The sequence below is a fragment of the Salvelinus fontinalis genome, chromosome 33 (assembly GCF_029448725.1).
Source record: "Salvelinus fontinalis isolate EN_2023a chromosome 33, ASM2944872v1, whole genome shotgun sequence".
NCBI classification, from domain to species: Eukaryota; Metazoa; Chordata; class Actinopteri; order Salmoniformes; family Salmonidae; genus Salvelinus; species Salvelinus fontinalis.
The window spans coordinates 46583079-46606678 of NC_074697.1; the positions used below are offsets into that span (position 1 = coordinate 46583079).

The 23600-nt window shown below is 47.0% G+C and overlaps 3 protein-coding genes across 6 annotated transcripts in view; 2 read left to right on the plus strand and 1 right to left on the minus strand.

Moving 5' to 3' along the window:
- Positions 1–3992: 3992 nt before the first annotated feature.
- LOC129832399 (homeobox protein SIX5-like) lies at positions 3993–12158 on the plus strand. Its single transcript, XM_055896425.1, has 3 exons — positions 3993–4705; positions 6128–7575; positions 9744–12158. The coding sequence occupies exons 1-3, from the start codon at positions 4014–4016 to the stop codon at positions 10433–10435; spliced, it is 2832 nt and encodes a 943-aa protein (XP_055752400.1). The 5' UTR covers positions 3993–4013; the 3' UTR covers positions 10436–12158.
- A 1101-nt stretch (positions 12159–13259) lies between these two features.
- On the plus strand, positions 13260–14731 carry LOC129832400 (homeobox protein six1a-like). The gene is made up of 3 exons (XM_055896426.1): positions 13260–13763; positions 14077–14240; positions 14437–14731. Exons 1-3 carry the CDS (start codon positions 13374–13376, stop codon positions 14594–14596), a joined length of 714 nt encoding a protein of 237 aa, XP_055752401.1. The 5' UTR covers positions 13260–13373; the 3' UTR covers positions 14597–14731.
- Positions 14732–19670: 4939 nt separating this feature from the next.
- Positions 19671–23600, minus strand: part of LOC129832401 (signal-induced proliferation-associated 1-like protein 3) — a 95515-nt gene continuing 91585 nt past the window's right edge. For 3 of the 4 annotated variants that reach the window (XM_055896430.1, XM_055896427.1, XM_055896428.1), the window contains 5 exons: positions 23284–23467; positions 22935–23090; positions 22447–22561; positions 21770–21851; positions 19671–21352 (listed from right to left, as the gene is read on the minus strand). In XM_055896430.1, the coding sequence (XP_055752405.1) occupies positions 21209–21352; positions 21770–21851; positions 22447–22561; positions 22935–23090; positions 23284–23467 (681 nt within the window). In that variant the 3' untranslated portion in view covers positions 19671–21208. The remainder of the gene's footprint in view (positions 21353–21769; positions 21852–22446; positions 22562–22934; positions 23091–23283; positions 23468–23600) is intronic. The other variant, XM_055896429.1, reaches the window with a different exon arrangement.

Consider the following 23600-nt stretch of genomic DNA (forward strand, 5'->3'; position numbering starts at 1 on the left):
CTGATCTCCTCAGTATGTCATTGCGGACGTGAAAGAAATGCACACTGATGACAAATGGTAGCGGGGGTTCTCCATCCCAGGGTTGGCTACGCAGAGTGCGGTGGGCCCGGTCTAGCAGTGACTTCTCCTCCATACCGAGCAGCTCCTGAAGCAGCTGGGCCATGAACTCCGTGGGTCTTGGGCCCTCCACTCCCTCCGGTATTCCCAGTAGACGAATGTTGTTCCTCCGCATTCTACTTTCCATATCTTCGCATCTATTGTCGAGGTATGCCACCCTAGTTGTTAATGAGCCAACGTTAGCCTCTAGCTCGCTAATGCGAGTGCTGTGGTCTGTAGCACCTCGCTCCAGCTCCGATAAGGCCACTCCATGTGCGTCGGAGCTTTATTCTGTATACTCTCGATAGATTTTTTAAGATCATCTTTGACCATTGATATCTCTGACCTGAGATTGGTAGAGAGAGTCAATTTTGCCGAAAATATTGGTTTTGAGGGTGCCTATCACGGATTGTAGCATCTCCACAGTCAGTGTTTCTGTGAGGCCGGCATTAGCAGCATCCAGTGGCGGGGGTGAATCAAGAAAGGGCGCGGGCTTGCTGCGGCCTGCTCTTGCAGACCTAGTTTTTGGCCGGGTAGACGACATTACAAACTTACATTTCTCAAACTTGATCTGAATTGTTTAGGGGTCACTTTAGACGCCTGGCCAAACCAAAATATATACAATTTTGTAAGGTTAAATATATAAATTTGGTCACTCGATAGGCAAACGCGTTCTACATCCTTGTCTTCCAACAGCGGCCCCCCACACTACGGGAGGTTTGACGTAATTCAAGAAGTTTACTGGCCGCCTCTCTCCCGGATACCGGAGAATTGAATACCTTCCTCACCTCTACCATGAAATCCTCCAGATGACAACAAATGGTGGATTGTTGCTCCCAAACTGCCATAGCCCAGGAGAGCACCCTTACTGACGTTAGCGTAATAATATACGCCATCTTCGATGGGTCCGAAGGGAATGAAGATGGCTACAGCTCAAAAATAAGGGAGCATTGAGAAAGAAAACCCCGGCAAGTTCCAGGATCCCCAGAATATCGCTCCGGAGGAGATAAGAGGGGATCTCGGGGTGCCGGGGTAGGCAGGTGAAACTGATCAGGGTGTGACAGCCAAGACAGTCGTGAAGAGGGCACAACAAAAAATATTTGTCATGGGTCCTCAGATCCTCAAAAGGTTCTACAGATGCACCATCGAGAGCATTCTGACTGGTTGCATCACTGCCTGGTATGGCAACTGCTTGGCCTCCGACCGCAAGGCGCTACAGAGGGTAGTGCGTAGTACGGCCCAGTACATCACTGAGGCCAAGCTTCCAGCCATCCAGGACCTCTATACCCAGTGGTGTCAGTGAAAGGTCCTAAAAATTGTCAAAGAATTCAGCCACCCTAGTCATAGACTGTTCTCTCTGCTACCACACGGCAAGCGGTACCGGAGCGCCAAGTCTCGGTCCAAAAGGCTTCTTAACAGCTTCTACCGCCAAGCCACTCACGTCCGTATCCATGAAGTGCTTTGAAAGGCTGGTAATGGCACACATCAACACCATTATCCCAGAAACCCTAGACCCACCCCAATTTGCATACCGCCTAAACAGATCCACAGATGATGCAATCTCTATTGCACTCAACACAGCCCTTTCCCACCTGGACAAAAGGAACACCTACGTGAGAATGCTATTCATTGACCACAGCTCAGCGTTCAACACCATAGTACCCTCAAAGCTCATCACTAAGCTAAGGATCCTGGGACTAAACACCTCCCTCTGCAACTGGATCCTGGACTTCCTGACGGGCCGCCCCCCGGTGGTGAGGGTAGGTAGCAACACATCTGCCATGCTGATCCTCAACACTGGAGCCCCTCAGGGGTGTGTGCTCAGTCCCCTCCTGTACTCCCTGTTCACCCACGACTGCGTGGCCAGGCACGACTCCAACACCATCATTAAGTTTGCAGACGACACAACAGTGGTAGGCCTGATCACCGACAACAACGAGACAGTCTACAGAGAGGAGGTCAGAGACCTGGCCGGGTGGTGCCAGAATAACAACCTATCCCTCAACATAACCAAGACTAAGGAGATGATTGTGGACTACAGGAAAAGGAGGACCGAGCATGCCCCCATTCTCATCGACGGGGCTGTAGTGGAGCAGGTTGAGAGCTTCAAGTTCCTTGGTGTCCACATCACCAACAAACTAGAATGGTCCAAACACACCAATATAAGGGCACAAAGCGGTTGCATCACTGCCTGGTATGGCAACTGCTCGGATTCCGACCGCAAAGCACTACAGAGGGTAGTGTGTACGGCCCAGTACATCACTAGTGCTAAGCTGCCTGCCATCCAGGACCTCTACACCAGGCGGTGTCAGTGAAAGGTCCTAAAAATTGTCAAAGAATCCAGCCACCCCAGTCATACTGTTCTGTCTACCACCGCATGGCAAGCGGTACCAGAGCGCCAAGTCTACGACCAAAAGGCTTCTCAAAAGTTTTTACCCCCAAGCTACAAGACTCCTGAACAGGTAATCAAATGGCTACCCGGACTATTTGCATTGTGTTCCCCCCCAACCCCTCTTTAACACTGCTGCTACTCTCTGTTTACCATATATGCATATTCATTTTAACTATACATTCATGTACATACTACCTCAATTACCCTGACTAACCGGTGCCCCCGCACATTGGCTGCTATCTGCATTGTGTCCCGCCACCCACAACCCCTCTTTTATGCTACTGCTACTCTCTGGTTATTATCTATGCATAGTCACTTTAACTCTACCTACATGTATGTATTACCTCAATTACCTCGACTAACCGGTGCCCCCGCACATTGACTCTGTACCGGTACCTCCTGTATATAGCCTTGCTACTGTTATTTTACCGCTGCTCTTTAATCATTTATTTTTATTTCTTACTTATCTATTTTTTACCTAACACTTATTTTTCTTAAAACTGCATTGTTGGTTAAAGGCTTGTAAGTAAGCGTTTCACTGAAAGGTAATTTCACTGTTGTATTCAGCGCATGTGACAAATACAATTAGATTTTTTAATTCTATCAGAAAGGCAAAATACAGTCACAAATTTGCACACTCTATTTACACAAATCAATCAAACCAGCTCGTGTACCAACCCCACTGTCAGAGAGATGGGTGCACATTTTAATTCTAAAACAACATTCACATCATGGCACTGTGTGTGTTTGTGTGTGTGTGTGTGTGTGTGTGTGTGTGTGTGTGTGTGTGTGTGTGTGTGTGTGTGTGTGTGTGTGTGTGTGTGTGTGTGTGTGTGTGTGTGTGTGTGTGTGTTGCACTGAGAATATTTGGATAGAGAAACCACACCAGGTGCTCATTCAGATGCCAGCTGAGGAACTGGAGAGACAACTATCAACCATCTTAAGTGTAAACAGACAGCAGGGAAAGAACACACAGCACACAGACATAAGCGATGCATGGGCTAGTTCACCAGCAGTCCTATCTCGCAGATGGAAAGAGCTGATGCTGCCCAATTCAACTGTTCATGTGAAATCAACAGACTTTGAGATCAGTAAACAGATGGACACATCTACACGTGACGTTATAATGTCCATCATCTCATCTGGAATACGTACACACCACATAGCCGGGCCCTAGTATATCCTGATCCTCCATAGACAGGCTGAAAAAAGTGTATACTGAAATAAAAAAAAAGGGGGGGGGGGGGGGGGGGCAGTAGGCCTATTTAGTACAATCTGATAATAACATAACATTGTCAATAAAATAACGTGGTTATTCAATCTGGAATTGAACAATAACATGTATCTACCAGTAGCCTAATAAAAGGTATTGAACAGGCATCGCTATAACGAATCTTAAAATCGGAGATTGACGAGGTTTGAGGCGTGCGTGACGCGTGTAGCTGTGGCAGACACTCGTCGACAGAGAATGGGCGAGAGAGAGCGCGCAGGGGAGGAACTAAAATAAAAAAAAGTTAAACTAAAAATGGCTTCCTTGTCTTTGGAGTCTGCAGAACAATCTGAGAATAGCACTGAGAATCCTACCCAAGAGGCCGCTCCGGTGAAAGAGGAGACGGATCCGGATGAAGTTTCGGAACAATTGCTAAAAACTTTTCAGAACTCGGCGCTCAGCTTTTCGACCGATCAAGTAGCATGTCTGTGCGAAGCCCTTCTACAGGCAGGCAATGTGGATCGCCTGTGGAGATTCCTATCAACCATCCCTCCTTCGGCCGAGCTGCTACGTGGCAACGAGACGCTGCTCAAGGCCCAGGCACTGGTTGCTTTCCACCGGGAAGAATTCAAGGAGCTGTACGCAATATTGGAAAGCCACAACTTTCACCCGAGCAACCATGGGTTCCTGCAGGACCTCTACTTGCAGGCGCGCTACAAGGAGGCAGAGAGGTCCCGAGGTCGTAGCCTGGGCGCTGTGGACAAGTATCGGCTTCGGAAGAAGTTTCCCCTGCCGAAAACAATCTGGGATGGAGAGGAAACGGTGTATTGTTTCAAGGAGAAGTCTCGGAATGCACTGAAAGAGTGTTACAAAAGCAACAGGTACCCCACTCCAGACGAGAAGAAAAACTTGGCCAAAGTGACTGGACTCTCCCTCACACAAGTCAGCAATTGGTTCAAGAATCGACGGCAGAGAGACCGAACCCCGTCTGGTACCAACAGCAAAAGGTAGGCTATGCATTCTTTTCTACATTTGTAACCAAATACCCCATTTAAAACCTTTCATACACGATTGCATGTCAAACATCTATGTCTATATGGTTCGTCTTATAATGAACACAATTGTTTATGTGCGGAGTTGTATATTTTTAGCAAGGCAGCCAGACTATGGGAGTACATATAGTCTATACTGCTGCACACAGCACACACCAAGATATTGATTCATTTGACTCAAAAACAATGTTCACCGAAATTCTCCAGATCAGATAGGTAGGAGTGAACGCTAGAAAGTAGCCTAACATTGTAACATATATGAATCTGTCAACTGCAATATTATTTTAGTGCTCCAAACATATTTTATGTAATGCAGACTTTTCTGAACCATGGGCTCGACTGTGTGGCTTATCGCAACTGTATGGTTCATGCTCAACATATTTAAATCAAATTCCATCAATCCCTGCAATAACTACATTTCACTTTAAGGTCTACACCTTGTTGTATTCGGCGCACGTGACAAATAATTGATTTGATGTTTATGAATGACAGAATGCATGAACTCTTTGACAGTGATAACGCCACACATGTCTCAGAGAGCACGACTGGGAGTAAGAGCATGTTGCTTTGTTGTGAAATGTGAGATCCGGGCGCCCATTGTGGCTCAAATTTCCCTGAAATCCTGCACGCAAAGTCTCCCGGCGGACCTCTGCGCGCTCCCGAGGCCCTGCACCGCTGGGAAAGCAGGGGGAACAGAGACCGAAAGAGAGAGGAAATGTAGGTGTTAGGGAACAAAAGGAGAAAATAATATATTTAAAACCTTAAATGTCTTCAGCTCTCCTGTGCCCCGTTTGGAGTGCACATTTAAAAATCCAATATAAATGTTTTTTTATTTATATATATTTTTTATTTTTTATTTTTTATACAGTTGTGTGTGAAAAGACTACATACATTATGCTAGTTTTGGCCAGGGAAGTTGGCAGTTTACAAAGCTACACAGGAAATTGGGTTTTTCATGTTTTTTCATGTGTCAGTTGTTGATGTCCTTTATTCCCATGTGTGGGAAATAAAAAGAGACTGCCGATCATCCCCCATGCAGCCCAGTCTTTATCTTATATATAGACGCTGTGGTGGCTGGGGACAGTAAATCAGTTGTCCATTGTTCTCTATGTTAACCACACTGCTTCAGTGCACTAGGATATTTCAGGACATACACATCACATACGGTGTAAACCATAGGATCAAAGGAGATTATCACTGACGGTTATTGATTTACCATATGTTATGTGTATTGTAACATTCTGATCCCTTTCCCCTCTTTTTTCCGTTCCGTCGGGCAATCCTTGCCCTCTACTCCCCCTTCTTCCATACTCTGTCTCTGTTCATTGTCTCACTCCCCCTATCTTTCTCCTCTGCTCCTCTCCTGTGTTTTCTCAGCGAGTCCGATGGCAACCACAGCACAGACGATGAGGCTGACGACATCTCAGACAAACCAGAGGACATTGTGGGCTCCACAGCCTCCATCATCTCCCTCTCTGGTACCCCCTGCAGCACTGGAGGCCAGATCTTCCTCAACGGGGCTGGTGGGTTCCTCACCGCCTCCCACCCCTTACTCATCAACGGGGGCTCCCTGATCTCCGGGGCAGGGGGTGGCGTCATCATCAACGGGCTGACCCTGAGCGATGGTCACACGGTTACCCTCAGCCCCATATCGGCTAACTCGCCTCTGCTCTTCAATGGAGCGCAGGTCATATCCAAAAGCAGTGCGGTTGTGCAGGATATGGGTCTGGAGGGCCAGGAGGTTACAGCCATGGAGGCCCAGCCCAGCTCTGCCATCTCCCTCCCCCTGACTGAGGACCGTAAGACGGACAATGTTAGCCTGATGAACCCCTCGACTATCCCCACCCTGGACTTCATCAATGTCCCAGAGGGGATGGTTCTCAAAGCAGAGGACATCCAGACAGTCTCTCCTTCCCCCTCCTCAACATTCTCCCCCACCTCCCTCCCCTCACTGGTTCTGACTCAAAATGGCCACCTCTCCGACACCCTCCCGGTCTCTAAGTCATCCCCGGGCGTGGTCATCTCCAGCCCTGTAGTGAGCCTCCCCAACCAGCAGGGGGAGTATGTTGTGTTTGCCACAGCTGGTTCTCAGCTCACCCCCTCCAGCTCCATCTGCCAGGTGGTGTCATCCTACAGCTACTCCACCCCACAGGTATTCTCCCTGCCTCAGGTGGTGCCCTCCATCCAGGGTGTCCCCGTATCCCAACTGGTCCAACACAACCCTGGAGGCCAGTGTCCCCAGTTAGTCCCTGTCCCCCCCCTCACCTCCTCCCTCCCCCAGGGCACCCTTTCCCAGTTCCAGGGCCACCAGACTCTGAACATTGCCCAACCCCTCCCCCAGCATCATACTGGTTCGTCTACATTGGGAGCGGGATCCACCATCCTCTCCCTGTCCCAGCTCACCAATGGACAGCTCCCTCAAGGACTCACACTCCAGCTGGGTAACCAGACCTCAGCTACAATCCCCAGTCTGACACAGATCCAGTCCCCACTAGGCCATCCCCAGATCATCTCCTCCCCTACCCAAGTGGTTCCCGTCTCCCAGTCCAAAGAGACAACCCCAGCCCAGTTGGTTCCCCTGCCCCAGCTGGTGCCTGTCTCCTCCGCGGGACAACTTTCCTTCCCTCAGGTCGGCCCGGCCACCCATTCCCTATCTGGAGGGGCTTTCCAGATCCTAGCCTCGGCCACTGGAGGTGGGATGCCTCAGGGGCCATTTAGGATTAACCAGCTGGGACCCCTCCAGACTGTAGGCCCCCCGACCAGCATGGCTCCTAGTGTCCAGCTCCTCAACTCTGGGGTCATTCAGCTCCCCTCCGCCTCGCCAGGTAACTTAAGACTCGGACACACGGAGAAGACTGCCGATAGGGACTTAGCACCGCTGCCCAGTGTCGGCAGTCAACTTTTTTGTTGTTCACATCATATAGATCAACCGCTGATCAGATCACTGGAACACTCCAAACCACAAGATGGCAGTAGTTTTTTTTCAAAGCTTTGTTTGGCTTTTGCTAACTGGCAAATGGTGATGCTAACTGTTGAGCTAAAATTAGCTAGCAAGGGAACTGGCACTGGCCGTATGGGATAATGGAGAGTGAATGACATTTAATTATTAATCTTGCTAGATGGCTAGCTCAAACTCTAGGCAGCATTCTGCCTTCTCCCTACAGTTTTAGTCATTAGCTTCGCCCACGACTACCTCGTGAACAATGCTGTGTTTTTAATGTTTAGAAACATATGGCCCTTATCTTTCATCAGCGAGAAAGAATCCTTCAAATAAAAAAATCTACTTATTGTGGCAATTTTGTACAAATCCATAGAGCTGTGTGTGCGACTCCATCCGACGGAACTACATTTCCGCCTCACTTCCCGAGTTACACTTACACACCGGTGTTTGGAGCATGCTAAATGGCTAATTAGCACAGGTGGTCGCCTCTTGTGTTCTGTAAACAAGCGTTGTAACATGGAGATATGGAAACACTTTAACCCTATCCAGTTGTGTATCAATTTAACCTTTTTTGTTTTTAGACAGTTATTTATCGCCGATATGAAATATAAGGTTCCTTATGCTTCCAAAACCGTACCACGAGTGACAAGAGTTAATGTTTATAGTGAGCATCTGGGCTCTTTACCAAAGTCCCCTGTGCAGAAGACGCCTTCATCCAATGACTCTTATGTGTAATGTAATGGAACTGAGAGTCATGATCACGTGATAGCCAGATAGCTAGCTTGGTAAAGCATTGTGCTGCACTTACCACCCCATGGGTTTCACATGAAGTGTTGTGTGACTGCCTGGCTCAGTTGGCAAGCTAACGTGGGGTGGATATCTTGTGCCTTTTTTTGTTTTGTTTTTGTTGTCTTCTGTTGACACACTCCTTTTCAGAGAGGCATCCCAATATGGCGTCTGGAGTATGGGTGTGTCGAAAGAAAAGTAGTGGGCGTGTGGAAAGGAGTGGATATGTGAAGTGCTCTGCCGTAGGTTAGGCGGTTTTGATTGAGTGGTGTTTTTTTGTTGTTGTCGTCCCTCCCGTTTCTTACCTCGCAACTACCGTACATTTGAGCTATAATACCGCGAGAGATTCGACTTCTGTTTTGAAGCCAGAGGACGAGTCTGATTTCACTGTTAGTTTTACATAAATAATTGTACATTTTCAGTTCTAATTGACGATTAGTTTATTTTTGATTTCAAAGTGATGATGGGTGTACTGTTGCTTCATGTGTTTATATGCGCGTGCTTACTGACTGTCCCCCTGATACTAGGTAGCTTCTTCCCACGCCGTTGCCGGACAGTGGTGCTGGTCAAGCAGGTGCGAAAGGCACTGTGTCCCGGTTTTGTTTCCGTTCATGCCCTCCCCATTGCATAGACTTTATGTTCATGTATCAATATTAGTTATTTCTTGTGTAGGTTGCTATCCTACTTGAAATCAAATTTATAGGGGTGGCCACGTTAGCTACCACTGGTGACACAACCGTGGTACCACGGGCAGGTCGGCAGGCAAGCCTATACAACACTGGTGCCCTGATCGCCTGCTTATTGACTCGTCGTGCAGCCCAATCAGCCACGCAAAATGGTCTTGAGTGGCAACAAATCTGCCCAATTACCTGATTCGCTTTCCATACACCCACTCCTTTCTACGCATCCACTCACCCATACTCCGGTCGCCATATTGGACTGCAGCTACCCATAGTTGCCTTTTCGGATCCCCCACAGGGGGTCCGTGCTCTCTGATTGGCTCAGATTAAAGTTGTGCTGAAACGGCAGGTTCGTCAGTATCAGATCGGTACGCAACGGGTTGTCTTTTGTTCTAGCAAGATAAGGAAAGCCTCATACTGTGCTAAGTACCTATCGGCAGTCAATATTCTCTGTGTGTCTGACCTATTACTAAGTCATTTGCTTTTTAGGGCAAATTTAGCTATGTTAATGTTGGTGATGAACTGCTAACAAATATGCTTTTCCTTACTACTTCCTCTCCACTTCCACCTCTCCTCTGTCCTGTAGGGAATCTCCTCTATGGTGGAAGCCCCATCCTGAGTTACCAAAACGGCAAGCTGATCCTAACTATCCCGGCTGGCATCCAGTTCGGCAGCCTGCCCATGAAACCCGTCCCTGAGGCTTCTACCCACCTCACCAACGGAGTAGGCCCCGGACTCACTCTCAACCCTGTCATCCACCCTACACCTACCCTCATCCCAGTCTCCACCTCTGTCTCAGCCTCCAACACCCTACAGACGTCCCCCCTCTGCTTCATCAACTCCTCTCCGCTCTACTGCACCCATGAGACGGGTGTCCCCACCAACCAGTCCCTCTCCACCACCTCCCCACACACCCTGGACCTCTCTGCCACCCACACCCCTCCCAATGCCCTCACCCCAGAGAGCATGCTCTCTCTCAGCCCCATGTGCAGCGGAGTGACCCCCACCACTCAGCTCTCCCAGACCACCTGGAGCCCTGTCCCCCTCTCCACCTCTGCCAGCCTGACTATGTTTGACGTCCGTGGGAAGGGGGATCTACCCGAGGACCCGGCTCTGCTGGGCCTACCTGGAGGCGAGGCACTGCTACTGGGGAGCCCCTCTCCAGAACAGGATGTGGACAGGGTGTCGCCATTGGGGGACCCAGAGGAGATGGATGGAGACCCCAAGATCCTCACCCAGCTACAATCAGTCCCTGTGGATGACGAGTTGAGGCTGTAATCCAGTCCCCCCCCCCCTCTCCCCCCCAACCCACATCAGCAAGACTACATGTTTACGGCACAACCTCAGTGCTCCCTTGGATAGGTTTGCATTGAGCTGTGGACCTGTATGAGAAAGGTGCTTTGACTCCAAAAATCCTAGGCGATGATCCTTTTGGATAAACCGTCACGGGATAGGCTGATTGTATGCAACATGGAATGACCTGGAGGACGGCCTTGCATATAGGCTAGCCTGTTACCTGACTTATGTTACGCAACTGTCCACTGCTTGGTTTCCACAATTTTAGAACTCTTATACTGTTGTCATCTGCCTCCCATAAGTCAAGAGCCCTTCCTGTGTCAAAAAATCCAGTCAGAGACAAAATGGAGGAGCTGAGTAAAAGTCCTTACTCTCCAAGCGAGGCACGGTTCCTTTTACTCGGCATCAAGTTCATTTCTAAGCACATTCTGCGGCTTTCATGCACAGGCGTCCCCGTTTCAGCCAACACTATTTGTACTACAAGGGAACGAATGCCTTGGGTTTTAGTTGGCGTTGGGTTGAGCAGTACGCCACGGCCAGGTTGTCTTGTTTTAAGTCTCTAAACTCAGCCAAATTCAGACGCAGCCAAGCGTTAAGTCCTGTTGGACTGGACGGTTCCGAATGGCTGCTCACTTTTGGTGCTGCTGAGTATTGCACAGATTAGCCTCAGTGAACGCAAACAGAAAGTGGGCCGACCGTGACACCAGGAACCCCGGGAACACTCCAGCATCGAGATGGACTGTGTACTCCGCTCTGTCAGCAGTGTCACCGCGTCAAGAGCACAGGCTCCTCATTTAACTACAGGTTGGCGTACATGCTAAACTTTGTCACGTCTGTTGGAGGAAAACTGCTTTTTTTTACTCTATGCAATCAATGCATGGTCCTCTGTGAATATGGTCATGTGACATGTATTACATATGTAGGCCAGTCTAATTAGGATAGACCGATCTTTAGTGAAGACAGGTTTCGTACACTGTCTAACGCGTGTACACTACACTCTGCTTGATCACATGGTGCGATATTTGCGCCACAATCGTCCACTATCGTACACTACAAATGGTCTATGAATGGAAAAATATTGTTTTTTTAATTTTTATATTACTTGTATGGGTTTGAGCTAGACCTAATAAGTGCCTTATTATCTAGTTGGTGGGCCAGTGTGGGTTTTCCTGCCTTTGTATCTTCACAAGTGAAGAATGTGTTCTACTCTTCACAAAATGAAGCACCATTCGAGACGAGCAACTTCCCACATTGATGTGGAATATGAGTTTTGTACTAACCCGTATCCCTCTTGAACTCCAGAGAAACGTAATGTGATGCTCTTGGTTGTACGGCCGTCGCTCTTTCAGCATCACTAACACCTTCCATGACATCATCACCATTGAGAACTCCCTCCTCATTGTACGTTTTGCCCATTTCGTCCATGTCATGTTTACGCCTTCGGTGATGGCCAGATTCTATTCTGAAAACCTGCTGCCTTTTCTCTGTTCTTGACGAATTGCACTCACTGATCTGAAGCGACGGGATAGGTCGAATTAGCTGGTTAGGTTGAGTTTCAAACAGCCTCTGTCTATCCTGATATCAGCAACAGTGAGTCATGAAGTGCTGAGAGCAGGTGACGGGTCTCCTAGAATGGAATGGTATCCAACGAGACTTGGTGCAGTTCTCTCCATAAACGTATAGTACTCACCATCTCTCCACAAACGTACAGTACTCACCATCTCTCCATAACCAAAGCACAGATGGCAGTTAGTTCTCTGGCCAACAGTAAAACAACGCTACTCTTCCGTGTCACTCCCAACTGTGTTTTTATATTTGTGTGTTTTGTTTATTTTCTGTGTGTATTTAAAGCATGTATCAATCATTTTCTAGTAGTAACCTTTGAATACTTCGAATGGAGGGGGAAAAACGAGCAGTCCTTGAGGAACATGGACATAGGAAAAAGCATCAGTGGACCTTCTCAGACGATGGCTGGTTGTACAGTCTCAGAATGTGTAGCTAATGATAATCACCACTTCTCAAATGATATTATACACTTTTCACAATCTGAATAGGATGTTAATACCTGTCAAAGGAATGTTACAAGTTTTTAAACGTTTTTTTTATCGGTGTTTGGAAATGTTTCGTTGGTTCGAGGCATTTTTTCTCCATACGATACAGTGCATGAGTTGGAGGCTAAAGGGAAAGTGTGTTTTTGTTTGTGTATCCATGAGCCCACCCCTTGTCTACATGTAGTGTTTTGTTTTAGTGTGTGGTGCTCCAAAGGCTGTTAAAATCAGGGGCAGGAATTTGTGCACACACACACTCCTGAGTTATCCAAAGATGTATTTTTAAAAATGTACTTTAAGTGAGTAAAGGGATTATTAGATTTAAAAAAACAAAAACATTTGAGGTTGGTTTTGTACTTAAGGTATTTTATTTTTTATATGCAGTTTTGTGATATTCTAATAAACTATATAAAGAATACATTTTTGGTTTTGGGGCGATTTTGTGAATGCTTCTATTTAATAAATCTCCCACGTGAGATTTATGGGTCATGGGGGAACAAACTATTGAGTGCCTACACTACCAAACCACGTTAGAAGCGCTTTTGCAATTTGGTTAGTAAATTAGATTTAAATACACTTGTTTGCACAACACAATCCTGCTTTCTCTCTGGATGAATGCTTTCTCTGTTGTGTACCCAATCAGGTGTGTCTGTTTTTGTAACCCCCATGCTCTCAGGTTACCTGTGAGTTCAACATTGCCAGGGCGGAGACAGGGTATGAATAAGGAGATATACACATTCACCCGACAGCAGCTAACGTTCTCTACAGACTCTCAACCTATCTCTAAAACATTTCCCTTCACAGAGAGTTGTGAAAGGTCAGAGGTAGGCCAACTAACCTTTGACCTCTCGTCGTGCGTGGTCTCCATCTCCATGGCAATGGTCTTCTCGGCAGAACAAGTGGCGTGTGTGTGCGAGGTCCTTCTGCAGAGCGGACGCATGGAGAGCTTGACTGGCTTCCTCCGCACTTTACCCCCCTCTTCCTCCTCTTGCCTGGGGGGTCTGGAGAGCGTCCTGAAGGCACGGGCTGCCGTGGCCTTCCATCTGGGGCGCTTCTCGGACCTCTACGCCCTCCTGGAGAGCTTCCCCTACTCCAATCGCAGCCACCCCCTGCTGCAGCAGCTCTGGCTGAGGGCACACTATCTGGAGGCTGAGTGCCAGAGAGGGCGCCCCCTTGGGGCTGTGGGGAAGTACCGCGTACGCCGTAAGTTTCCCCTGCCAAGAACCATCTGGGATGGAGAGGAGACCAGCTACTGCTTCAAGGTACAGTGAATTACGCCTACTAGGTTTGAGTAAATATAAATAATATATTTAATATTATACTGTTTCAGAACATTTTTGCTTCTGTAAAACAAAATGTCCCTAGGGCCTTGAGTCCAGATGGTGTATGTCAAGACAAAAGGACTTTTCTGCCTGGAACTCAAGTCTAAAGTGTCTTACTCTGTCTGCTTCAAATGTACTGAACTGTGCGCAGATGAAGGGAAGGAAATGAGCAGAGGCCTCTTACGGCTACCAGGAACTTTAAATCATTATCCTACTTGTTTCATCATTCCGAAGTGAATGTTCCTCTTTCTAGGAGAAATCCCGGAGTGTGCTGCGGGAGTGGTATTACCATAAACCTTACCCTTCACCACGTGAGAAACGAGCGCTTGCGGCCGCCACCGGTCTCACCGCCACCCAGGTGAGCAACTGGTTCAAGAACAGACGGCAACGGGACCGAGCAACTCACGGTACTACCGGGTGAGTCTTCACTTTCTCTGCTCTCCCTCTAATACGTTTCACGAGAAAATGTTCATCCCTTCTTTAATTTCTAATGTTTGTCTAGCAGTCAATCGTCTTTTACTTTAGGACTGTACTACATCTCATTTTGCAGTGGACTACCACTGCCCTCTTCTGGCACGACCAGAGAACTGACATGTGCTCTCTCTCCTCTCAGGGAACAGGAAGGTTGTGGACCACTTATTGGCTCCAACAGAACCCCAGGAGCAGCATACCCCTCCTCTGACAATGACCTTTCATCTCCAGGCACCCCCAGTCCCCCCTTCTCCTGCCCCCAACCCCCACCTCTGAGCCATATGGGTGGGGGACAACTCTGAATCTCTCCACTACCTGAGCCATCATGTATAGTATGTTCACTTCAGAGGCAATACTATTCAGTTGTCTAGCCAGAAATGTGAGAGAACAATCTTTTTAGTAACTTAGCTCTGTAGTTTCGTGACACCCTGTATCAAAAATTGTTAAGTGTTTAAATCTGAAAAAAATTAAATGCAGTTTAATTGAAAACCGTTGTCACCAGACCTAATCATTGACACAAGCAAATGTAAATAAACAATATTTAAAAAGCAGCACTCTGGCAAGATGTGCTGAACGATACCGATGATATTACAACTCCATGGCTGAAACCAAGACGTGCCGGAAACCTCTTGGGGAGAGGTAATGCATACAGAAGAAATCCATTATTAGGTTTCTTCAAGTTTTTGGTCACTGCCATATGAATAGAACCTTCAATGTCAGCTGTGAGCATGAAATCAAAAGTCTCAAATCTGACATTCACAGAAATCAATTGTTGGCAAAATCACAACTGATGATCATATAGCACAAAACAAGGATTAAGTCTGACTGTCTTCAGGAATATGAGAATAGAGAAATGCATCTTCCCGTTCTTTTACATGAACGTGTACCATCAAGGGTTTTCTGTGATCCAAGTTGCCAACATCTAGCAATGTAACTTGAAGGTAGTTCTGCTCTCAGATCAATGCGTCTATGAGTCTGTTGGTTTCAGTGGATGGAACCTCCATCTGCCCTAGTCTTTTGCAATGTCAGGGCAAAACTGTCCTCAATCCCATCTGCGTATTTCCTACACTGTGGTTAAAAGGTTTCCAGGTAATCTGTTGGTTCTGGTTTATGGGACCAGTCCAAGTGTAGTTAGAAGCCCAGGTACTCAGACAGAACCTTGGTGAGGTTCTCGACTGTGGGCTGGTGCATGTTCTCTTCCGTGTCATCCAGTGTGTACCAGAACAGGGGGAAGGGGGTGGCAATGACGTGAAGCACATGAACACCTGAGTTGGTGTGAAAGAAAAAAAAGAAATGCAGGATTGAAAGTATTTCATAAGACAAAATTCCATCAGCCGAGGCGACGTAGTGTTGTGATAGTGTGTCTGTCTATGAGCACACCCTCTCACCTTCATGTAGGAAGGGGATGTAATTGATTGTCACCACAGCCTGCAGCAGGCTGGTGTGTGTGGAGCCTAGTGGGTGGGGGGTGTGTGCCATGCCCTCTGCCAGGTGCCTTGATCCGTAGAGAGAGTCCGGCTGTCCACTCCTCTCCGTCAAAAAACACTAGCTGGAGGGTTATAGCAGATGCCTGCAAAGAGAGGGGGAGGTGGTAGTATTTAATAGCAGAAGATAAGAGCGGTGAGAATGTTCTGCTCTGTGCCAACTGGTAGCCAACCCAAGGCAACATCATCTCATTTCCCAGCAACAACGTCACTCCTGCAGTTGATTTTCCTTTTTGTGTGAGGCTGCAATGACTTGGCGGTGTGACTACCAAGATCAGTCTCCGGGGGGGACACTGCGGCTAAAAACAGGGCTGCTCTCTGCAAGGCTACAGTCAGCACCTTATACTCGACACTGCAGAGGGAGAGAGGGGATAGAGAGTAGGGAGAGAAACCCAGCTACTCAGCATCTCTGTTCTTTCTATTGCAGTCTACATTCTGTGTATCTGAGTAAACTGCCTGAAATCAGACACTGATGTAAGGTTATGACCACAATGTTAGGCTCATTGTGTTACTGAATTTTGTTTGCTGCCAACTTGGGATGGGTGTGCTTTGAACCCTTGACCATTTCTCATCAAAATCTCTTATACTGACTAAACTGAAGTCCCTGGAAATAAATTGATGGACAAAACTGGACACGGTACCTGTTGATTGAGAGCTTTGAGCTGGGTGTCCAAAGCAGAAGCCTGCTCTAGGATCATGGCACAGGGCACCGCTGAGCCGCTGGCCCCCAGGAACACCCTCTCTGGGACGCGGGGGTCCGGGGCAGGACAGCAGCAGCCTGCGAGGGGCCCCGGGTCGCGATGATTTTGGAGAAGGTGACCTGACCCCGAGGCGTTGGCGACAGGAAAGAGTCGAGTTCTACTGTCCAGCTTTATTGGAGTTGAACATTTATCGATATCATGACTATCGATGGTTAGCCTACTCTTCCTTATCCAAAATATTTCGTATTCAAATATCTTAATACTGATATCAGCTGTTATTTAAATAAATTAATGCAGTAACTGCCATGGTTTGTAATTTTTATAGCCTCTCACTCAACTGAAAACATCTAATTCCCTGATAACGCAACACAACTTGCTTTTTTGGCACCAGGTTTTCGTTGAGGCAAGGGTTTATTTTAAAGGCGCTGTCCCTGCCTGACAGATCTTACAAAGCCGCGATAGGTATTTAACGTATCAGCTAACTACCGAACAAAAATATAAACGTAACATGTAAAGTGTTGACCCCATGTTTCATATGCCGAAATAAAATATCCCAGATATTTTCCATACCCAGAAAAAGCTAATTTCTCTCAAATGTTCAAATTTGTTTACGCCCCTGTTAGTAAGCATTTCTCCTTTGCAAACATAATCCATCAGCCTGACAGGTGTGGCATATCAAGAAGCTGATTAAAACAGCTAGATCAATACACAGGTGCACCTTGTGCTGGGGACAATAAAAAGGCCACTAAAATGTGCCATTGTGTCATACAATACAATGCCACAGATGTCTCAAGTTGAGGGATCGTGCAATTGGCATGACTGCAGGAATTCCCACCAGAGTGGTTGCCAGATAATTTAATGTTAATGTCTATACCATAAGCCGCCTCTGTCGTTTTAGAGAGTTTGGCAGTCTGTCCAACCGGCCTCACAACCGCAGACCATGAGTATGGCGTCGTGTGGGCAAGCGGTTTGCTGTCAAAGTTGTGAACATAGTGCCTTGCATTGAGGTTATGGTATGGGCAGGCATAAGCTGTGGACAACGAATACAATTGCATTTTATCGATGGCAATTTGAATGCACACAGATACCATGACGAGATCCCGAGGCCCATTGTCTTGCCATTCATCTCCCGCCATCTCATAATGCACAGCCCCATACTGCAAGGATCTGTAGACAATTCCTGGAAGCTTAAAATGTCCCAGTTCTTCCATGGCCTGCATACTCAGACATGTATCCCATTGAGCATGTTTGGGATGCTCTGGATTGACTCATGACAGTGTGTTATTGTTCCCGGCCACATCCAGCAACCAAAGAGGAGTGGTACAACATTACACAGGCCACAATCAACAGCCTGATCAACTCTATGCAAAGGAGATGTGAGGCAAATGGTGGTCACACCAGAAATGGACTGGTTTTCTGATCCACACCCCTACCTTAAGGTATCTGTGACCAACAGATGCATTTGTGTATTCTCAGTCATGTTACATCCATAGATTAGGGCCTAATGAATTTATTTCAATTGACTGATTTCCTTATATGAACTGTAACTCGGTAAAAATCGTTGAAGTTGTTGCATGTGGCGCTTATTTTTGTTCAGTGTACACTTTACAGCAATCTGTCAGTCGATGACGTAGCACGCAACGTCTGAGCCAGAGGAACGCGACCGTTACATCGCTGCGCCTTCTATCCACATTGTTGCCCCTTCTATCCACTCGCATTCGTGTTTCATTTGAGGATTCAGTCGATACATTGTATGCCCCAGGTCACATGCCAGCAACTCTAGCAGACCCACAACCTGTTTATGTGATCAAATAGTTAAATACCATTGCCAGGAAAGATACTAAATGATTCCATCATTATGAAAGATTTTTTTATATATGTTCTTATAAAACATTGAAAACAAATTTACACTTTTAAATGTACAGTCATTGATACAACATCCCCCAGAAAAACAATGTTCAACCGTCAGCTTTGTCGGTGCATAAAGCACCCCAGCCTGCCTCATGCAGACAAAGAAGATCAATTTAAATCAGAAAAACAATACAGCATCATAGAAATCAGCCTTGAACAAAGATTTAAAGTCAAACAGCATACATAGAAATAAAAACACAGTACCCTCTTCATTTCACTATTTTGTCTTTTTCAGGTTGCAAAAGTGGCCAAAAATAAATTATACAAATATTAAACATCTAAAAAAAAAAAAAAAAAAACATATAATTGATCAATTTACCAAGTTTCGGTATTACCATTTCTGATTTGTGCACGTGCAACATTAACGCACTGAGCAATGTTCAACATGTATAACTGCAGTTTGCTTAAAATCAAATATATCAAAACTAAATGCTTAAAAACACCCGTACCCCTCCACACACAAATAAACAAAATAAAGATTAAGACATTGAAGATAACATCACAGCACATTTGCTGAGCTTCAGTGATAACATGAGTGTGTAGGGTTGTTTCAGTTGCTCAAGATGAGATGATTTAACTGGCTGGAGGAGGATGGGCAGCAGAGATGGTGAGATGAAGAGAAATGGAGACAGATGTCTGTATATATGTTGCTCTTATCTAAATGGAATGTCTCTCAATAATGTACAGATGTTTTTGAAAGAGTGGGGGAGGGGGGGGCAGTGTTGAGTAGTGTGTTTTGTATGTTTGTGTGCTACATGCGTGTGAATGTCCACTGATCCAACCACAAAAGGGTTTACACCGTTCAGGTACACACACACAAAACAATAAATACATAGTACAGTTTTTAAAGGGGGTGTCTGAAAGGTCCTGAGAGTAGTGAGGGGAAGAAAGGATTCCAGTTTAGGCAGGGCAGAAGGTTCCTGAAAAGGGGGTCCATGATGAAATGGTACTTAACTGTGCTAGGGGCTTACGTTTACTGGAACGAAAATAGTAATATGCTCCTTTATCATTTTTGTGAATGGATGTGGCCCAAACGAGAATTGGAACCCCCACCATTGGTTTTTCCAGCTCCATGCTCCCCTCCATTTATCCCACATTCATAACAAACAATGGACACCAAGACACAAATCTATAAGAAAAATACTTTCTGTAAAGAATATAACCAAGCTAGTGAGAATATAGTGTATTTGTGTTGATTTATTTTAGTGTATTCCTGTCAGATGGACATTTTTACAAAATGGCCACAAGTTTCACACAGACCCACCTCCCCAAGCTAAGTTTTAAGTAATTTAGCAAGGTCTCACAGTTGTGTATAAATTGTTGAGTTTGATTCTGCAGACACTAGGACTGTCTATTAGCTAAATGAATGTATAATACCCCTTCATTCTAGCGCGCGCACACACACACACACACACACGGCTACAGTGTTTAAGAGATCATTTCTACGAGTCTTTTCTAAATGCACACAGGTGTGTACTAGCAGTTTGTACCCAAAACACAAACCACGAAATACGGTAATTCTACAAATTGTAAAACATACTGCTTAAGATATTTGTAAATACCTTTAAATGTACATTGAGATACTATCATTGAGTTTATGACACTATATTCTGTTTCATAAACTGAACGAGAAGGCTCGTCTCATATCACTGGCGTAACTTGTCATATTACAGCTTGCTCGTAACTGAAATGCCCTGTGTCAGCCTATCACACACTCAACGAAGGGTAAAAAATAACATCGCCAGAGCTCTCTATTTTGTGCGATAATGCATTGTGGGAGTATTTGCTGTACCCTACACACCTTCACGTGTTACACACCCACCTCTTTAAGTCAGTTATATCAGTACAATAGACATGTGTTCAAGCTATATGTTGAATCACACAGGCAAAACTACAGTACCATTTCTTTTATAACACACGTCTCCCAGAGCATTCTGGGAGTTGGAGTCTTTTTTTTTTTTTTTTTGGCTGATTCGCTTCAGGAACAGTATTAGGCCTCACCGTGTGATCTTTGTGTTCTACAGTTCAATAAAATCTCTCCTCTTTATTGGCTCTGCTCTGACGCAGGAGTGTGTAAGACCTCAGTTACAAAAAATAAAAACCTACAAGCAGGGACAGAGAGGGATTCACTCTGGGTGCACAGCCTGCGGGAGACGGCTTGTGCAGTGTTGGAGTTTTAAAAATATAGGCGTGTCTACTTGCAGGCTCTTCTGTCTAGGCAATTCGGTTTCAGGTGAGCCAAGGGGGATCCATTGGTTCTCTGTAGCCCCTGTGTCCGTCCAGCCCAGAGCGAGGCAGGGATTCTGGGGTAGGAGGTGCACCACAGAGAGGGTGGCGGGCGTAACGGCAGGTCTCTCTCCCCAAAAGCAGGTCAGAGTGGTGGAGGGGTAGTGCTCCTCTTCTCCCCTACCACCCCACCCCTCTAGGGGAGGCCGGAGGGAGATAGTGTGGTTGGAATGTGACAGAAGCAGCAGGTGAAGGATAGAACGTAAGAATGTAGGGGGGGGGGGTCTGGGGGTTCTTTCCCTCTCTTATGCTTAAAAGCTACACATTTTCTTGTACATAATGTTACACCCTAACTTACTTGCATTCGTTCTATTTTCTACTGCCCATGTATTCCACAGTACCTAACCAGACTCACTAACAAATCTATTCCCCACTCAATCCCAACAGCATGAAACTCGCTGTGGCAGCGTTTCCACTAAATCACGTTAATCCTACCCCCCCTCTCCATCGTTCTCTGGCTTAGGTCACACGTCCTCTTTGCGAATGCTTGTGCACGCCCTCTCCGAGGTCACTTCCTGTGTCCGGTGTGAGCTCACTTCCTCTGCGGGGTGTCGGTGAAGAGCATGCTGAACTTGCGGAGCTGCTCGCTGGCCGAGTGGCTCTCTTCCTGCAGCCGCTGGTTATTCTGCCGCAGGTTAGCCATCTCAGCCAACAGGTGCACTTTGTCCTTCTTCTCCTGAGGGACAGAGAGGGAGGGAAGGTGGGGGACAGACAGAGGGCGAGAGAGAGAGAGAGAGAGAGCGAGAGCGAGAGCGAGAGCGACATAGAGAAGAGAGAGAGGGAGCAAGAGAGAGAGAGGAGAGAGGGAGCGAGAGAAAGGGAGCGAGAGAGCGAGAGAGGGAGCGAGAGAAAGGGAGCGAGAGAGTGAGAGACAGAGAGGAGCGAGGGAGCGAGAGAAAGGGAGCGAGAGAGAGAGAGAGAGAGAGGAGAGAGACATAGAGAAGAGAGAGAGGGAGCGAGAGAAAGGGAGCGAGAGAGCGAGAGACAGAGAAGGAAGAGTTGATTTATTATCAGTCTCAGTTCTTACCTGCGTCAGCGGTACAGACATATAAATTAGCATTGAGACTAAATGTCTCTCTAGTGTAAACGATACCTTCTCCAGGTCAGTGTTGAGCCGCTTCAGCATCACCTCTAGGCTGTACAGCCGCCCCGAGAGGGCGTTGGGTACCTCATCCCTGAAAACACACAGAGACAGTAACTCACACTGTCACCTGGGTTACGTAGCAGGTAGGGCAGACAGGTTTTAACAAGGTGTGTTCAACAGAACACAACAGAGGTCATCAGGACCGTACGGCGCAGTGGGTTCGTTCGGTAAACAAGAGGTCGTTTCAGTGATAGGTTGTAGTTACGCCCTGTGACAGCACAAGCTGACCGGCCGGACTGCTGTAACTCAAACACTCCACTGTTTGTTTACTACAGAAGGTGTTCAGAGATCCTTGGTAACTTGTTTGATCCATGTGTAACTACCACAGCTAACCACGGGATGGTGGTTTCTACATGTGACAGGTGAGGTTGACCTAACCTTGACAAAAGGGAAATGGGAAATCCAAGTGTAGGCAGTGCTTTTATACACTCAAATTTTGGGTTTAGGATTTGGAGTGTCCGTGTCAAACAGACGAAACATTCCTAATCAACTGCCGTGAACTTAACATTGTGCGTCCATGGCAGTGTATGGATCGAGCTTGTGCGTGAATCTTGGGTGTGCGAGTTTGTGTCTTGTGTGTGAATATTTGTGAATTAATGCTTAGTGTGTGTGTGTCAGAGACTTACCCGCTGAAGGTGGGGGTAGTGCGTGGAGTCTGAGCTGTTTGGAACTGGATTGGACTGTTGATCGGCCGCATGTCTGAAGGCTCACTGAGCGAGAAGAGCGACACTGCCCTTTGCACTGTAAAACACACACAGAGACACACTGTTACAATGCTGCATTTTCCCATTCACAATCAGCTACCAATCTACAAAATCTGCTTCCCCCTTCATCTATCTATCTTCACAAGGTCTCCAAGGTCTACATTTCACACAATCAAGCCCAGCCAGGAGCAGCTTAGCTGGGCTAGGGCAGTAATTGAGGCCCAGGATCATGTGTCAATAGGGACCGTATGTGTTTGTGCCTGCTGGAGCTGCTGTGAGAAGCTTTATGGTGGCAGGAGACCAGAGGGACCCAGGTGTCAGGAACTGAAGTGAGACACTCTCTCTCTCAGCATGTATGTACACAAACAAAATCTCTCTCGCAAATATCTGAACACACACAGAATACTCACACTCACCCTCGTAGGCCTTGGCAGCGTTGACCAGGCTGGCCCACTCCAGGCCACAGGCAGTGTCAGGCAGGGGCATGAGCCCCGGGTCCAGCCTCCTCAGCGGGGGAACCTTATCCCTCACCTCTGTCAGAGACAGCTCCGACGCAGACAGAGGGACTGGCCAGGCAGGAGGGGGGGGCAAGGAGGTCAAATTAAGTAGTCTTAAGCAGATTAGCATTCATGATGATGTCACATGATAAACGTTGCTTCTTAAACTATAACTGACCCTTGTGCCTACTTGATAAACCATAATTAATGTACGGATACAATGAAGTGAGAAGGTAATGACTTCAAGCTGTGCCCCACTCACCCTTCTTGTTGGGCATGTGGTTGGCAGAGTGTGCATGGCGCCGGGTGGGCAGGGTGCAGGTGAACAGCAGATCGCTGGGAGTGCCCTGGTCAAACAGGGGGGCAGAGTTGGCATAGCTGGCATCCCTGCGCCCGCTGCACAGAGACTCGTCTGAGAACGTGCGCTGAAGAGTGTGTCGAGGAGACTGAAAAGAGAAGGGAGGGAGGTTAGTCGTGGGGTGGTATGTTTGTGTGTGAGCAAGTGGTAAGGTTTGGGGTGTGTATGTGTGAAATAGTGTGTTGTGGGTGTATATGTGTGGGTGTATACGTGTATGTACA